The 4,112-nt window shown below is 30.8% G+C and overlaps 1 protein-coding gene across 1 annotated transcript; it reads right to left on the bottom strand.

Moving 5' to 3' along the window:
• Positions 1–478: 478 nt before the first annotated feature.
• Positions 479–2,969, bottom strand: LOC123198775 (cyclin-D4-2-like). The gene is made up of 6 exons (XM_044613545.1): positions 2,430–2,969; positions 1,876–1,962; positions 1,683–1,781; positions 1,370–1,571; positions 1,155–1,282; positions 479–1,066 (listed from the first exon to the last, which is right to left on the bottom strand). Exons 1-6 carry the CDS (start codon positions 2,730–2,732, stop codon positions 833–835), a joined length of 1,053 nt encoding a protein of 350 aa, XP_044469480.1. The 5' UTR covers positions 2,733–2,969; the 3' UTR covers positions 479–832.
• Between the last annotated feature and the right edge of the window lie 1,143 nt (positions 2,970–4,112).

Below are 4,112 nucleotides of genomic sequence, written 5' to 3'. Positions count from 1 at the left end.
CACATTACATTCCCAATTCTTATAAATAGACATGAAACATGAGACCTGTCAGCGATTTATCTCACTTTTGATGGTGAAACTGAAAGCCATAAATGATACGCACTACTTGTGCACAGTGGATTCCCAAGGTTTCTTATAATTTATTTATTTATCACACAGAGCCAGAGATAGCCCAGATATTGACCCATCACTCAGTCAAAGCTAAAGCTTTTGTGGGCCTACTCTTGGTCTGTGGCAAACAGTCAGTCATTGCTAAACCAACCAACTCGACACAATTTCGAGTGCAATGTCAGACCATACGACGTCGTTTGACACCATTCTTTTAAGGTAACAATCATACCATTATAAACTTGATGATTTAATTGTTTTTTAAATCAAGAGTGTTGTCTCAGCGAACCAAGTGAAAACTTGGAATGGTTTTTTGATGGACACATTTTATGAGATTTGTTCATTGAAACCTTGAACAGAAGATTTCAAATTATTTCCCCTCTGCGTTCACCTTTTCTTTTTTCATATATGAAATAGGAACTACAATAAAAATATATATTATGTTTTTTAGTAAGCAAAACACATTGGTGAACCAACCTCTTCTGAAACCTATAGCTGTTGATAATTGCAACTATAAACAGCTTTCTTTTCATGCTCTAAGCATGAAAATTAAACCCTCTTGAAACTAATTTTCACCTTGATTGATTTATTGAAAACTCTCTATTTCTAACTCTCTCTTGTGTGTTGAGTTTCTACTGGGGCAGCTTCACAAACCACACCAAAACTCTCATTCAACCAAAACCACATTGATTGGACTTGAGACCAACTTAAATGTGACGACACTTTAATCCTCTTGAGAATTTGATGGTCTATCTTGTCTCCTCCTTTTAACCTCCGGACTAATTATAATAATGTTTGGTGAAGAATTTGCACATGACCCAACTGTCAATTCTTCGCTCTTATAGCTCAAGCATGCTGCATCCAGCACCCCATCTGGGCTCTGAGGCACAATCTCTGTCTCAACACCACTAATCAATGACAAATCTTCAATAAGTTCAACACATTTCAACACTTTTTCCTGTAAACCAAACATAACATAACATTCATCAAATCAAATCAAACAATTGTAGATTTGTGAGCACCATTCATTTTTATTTTTGTTTTACCTTTTCTACATGTATGTAGCAACACACAGACATGGCCTTATCAATTTCTTTTGGTTGCATATCTGTTGACACAGAGATAGCCACTGCTGCAGAAATTTCTGAAGGACTGAACTCCAAAAAGTCAACACCTGCATTCAATTCCAACCAACATTTCATCAAACTCATTAACCCTCAAGAACAACATAGTACAAACACAAAAACTGTAAGAGACAAACCTTTAATGATGCTTAATATCAGCTCTGATGATTTTGAGAAGAAAGTTGTAGAAAGATTTTTGTCCTCATTGATCTTACTCAGATAGTAATCAATGAAGGAAAATGGAGTAAAACTTTGCATTCTCCATTTCAATGAACTCAAAACTAGGAGCTCCATTCTCTGTATGGTTTTAGCTTCAAACACAAACTTGGGTTCACCCACCTGTACATTAAAACACATCAGAAAGAAGAGTTAGATAATGAAAAGAAAAGAAAAATGTGAAGAGAATATTAACATCAATTAATAAACTTGATTTAGGCATTCTTTTGATACCTGCAATTCTATTAATTGAGGCACTTCAGTCTCTTCGATTTTGGTTGCCAGTGATAAGCAAGCTACAGCCAACAATTGCACAGTCCAATTTTTATCCATCTGTGTAATCCAAATCAAATGAGAAAACAATTACCGAAAAAATATCATTTTAAAAAGATGAAAAGTTGGGTGCCTTCTTCATGTATGAACTTACAGGAAGTTCATAAACTGATAGGAAACGATCGAAGTAGTTCATAGAGAGGCAAACACTCAATGGTCCAAATCTGAAATGTTGACTAGCCTGTAGATTAAAAAAAAACATACAAATTCCGTCAATAAGAAGGAAAAATAACTCATTTGGCAAATCAACAGAGTTGCCATCATAGATAATGCAAAAGCAATCGATAACGATGGAAACAATGAGCCCAACATGAAAAAGTATGAAAATTGAACAAATTGAAGACAAAACAAATTGCTTGAGGGGATATCAAAACCATAAGAATCATTACAACATTTAAACAAATTTGAAAAAAAAAAAAAAAAGAGATCCATTCAAAGAACCCATATGAGATAGATAACGTGTTGAAATTGTGTTTGAGACAAAACATGAAAAAACCAAAACCCAGAAACTGGAATGCGACCACAAAAAATGGAAATCCACTAAAAAACGGTTTCAGGGAAGGAAAAAAAACAGCAAATACAATGATCAAGGGATCAAAAAGCAAAAACAAAAGGACCCCATTTGTTAAAAAAGACTGAAAAAACAACCTTGATAATCCAATCAAGAGCCTCTTTTCTAATACTCAAGTCCAGAGCCCCACTACGGAATCTCTCCAGATAATCATCTTTAGGCATATAGTCTCTCTCTTTCTCAACCATTTCTCTAAAACTCTCATCATTCAGTAAAGGAAAACCCATCAAGAAATCGGATCTAATATAGTTAAACTTTGAGTTTTCAATGAAATTTGGATTGCTATGGGGGTCATCAACCATGACTGAACTACAATCGAAATCACTAGTGGTCTCAGGGCACAAAAGATTTGAGTCTGCAAAGTCAAGATTTTCTACCATTTTCAGATGCCTCAAAAAAAACAAAGAAAAGACTCACCAAAATGAGTAGTTTGTGATGAATGAATGGAATGGCTTGGTGGGTAAGAGCATTATTATTTCATTTCATCGCCTCAATAAAGGCCAAAAAGAGAGGTTTCAGAGACACACGGTGTGGGCTCTGGCTGGCATCAAGCTTTATGTAGGAAAATTTTACATGTTTTTTTTTTTAGGGTAAACAAACCAATGAAGTGAACACAGCCATGAAAAGAAACAAAAAAAAAAATTAAATTAAATTACCAAATTATTTTCTGAAAACAAAATTGGAAATACCAACATGATAAATCAATTTTCTGAGAAAATAGGCACCCATTTTATGTTTATCAAATTAATCTCATACTCTTTTTTTATTATTTTCTTTCTCTTTCCAAAATCAGGAATTTTGCCATAATTGACCAATCACATAATACAATGATTTTTTTCTTTTTTATTTCGACATCATATAATTTTATAATATTAATAAATTCTAGGATTTGATTCCCTTTATAAAATCACAAATATGACACATTTATATTACACTGTAAAGATTTACTCTTATAAATTATGTCCATTATCATATAAAAAACTTACATAAATGTCACTAATACTTAGATTTTATTGAACAACATCGGAATAATGTAAAATGATTATTATTTAACTAGTTAATATTAATGAAAACTGAATAAATTCTGTAATTATTTTTATAAGAGTATGTGATAAATGTGAATTTGATTTTCTGAGAGAATACATATTTAATTTCTCAACTTAAAGCAAGCAACAATTATTTTCATTAATTCCCCGTGGGTTTAATTATAGAGTAATATTATATATATACAATTTTAATACATAAATAAATATATATATTTATATGTATCATCATATGATTAGATATTATTTTATTTTTAATTCAAAATCAGTTAATCAAATGATAACATATATAAATATATATCTATATTTATATTTAAAATATATACATATAGTTTTATTGTTAATTATATATTAACTGTGTTGTCTAATTTAAGGGTGATAAGAATCAAATTAGTAAAGCATATCTCTTGTTAAGATGGATCTTTATTTACCCATAGGTAAAGATTACAGCATTTCCACGCATGAAATATGATGTTAGGATTTCTAAAGGCACAAATTCCTTTTTTTTTTTTTTTTTTACTTCAAAACAATGTAAGTGGATAATGTAATTTCTTTTAATAAATGGGAAAATATTAAAAATATATTTATTTATTATTTATTATCATCTTCCAATTCTTATCTTCAAACTAAACACATTTAATTTTAATAAAAACATATTATATATTAATCTAGCTAGTAAATACAAAAATAGAAAAAAAATGTATGCAAATTATACAA

This window comes from Mangifera indica, chromosome 16 (genome assembly GCF_011075055.1).
Source record: "Mangifera indica cultivar Alphonso chromosome 16, CATAS_Mindica_2.1, whole genome shotgun sequence".
Classification (NCBI taxonomy): domain Eukaryota; kingdom Viridiplantae; phylum Streptophyta; class Magnoliopsida; order Sapindales; family Anacardiaceae; genus Mangifera; species Mangifera indica.
This window is presented reverse-complemented; position numbering and strand designations above follow the sequence as displayed.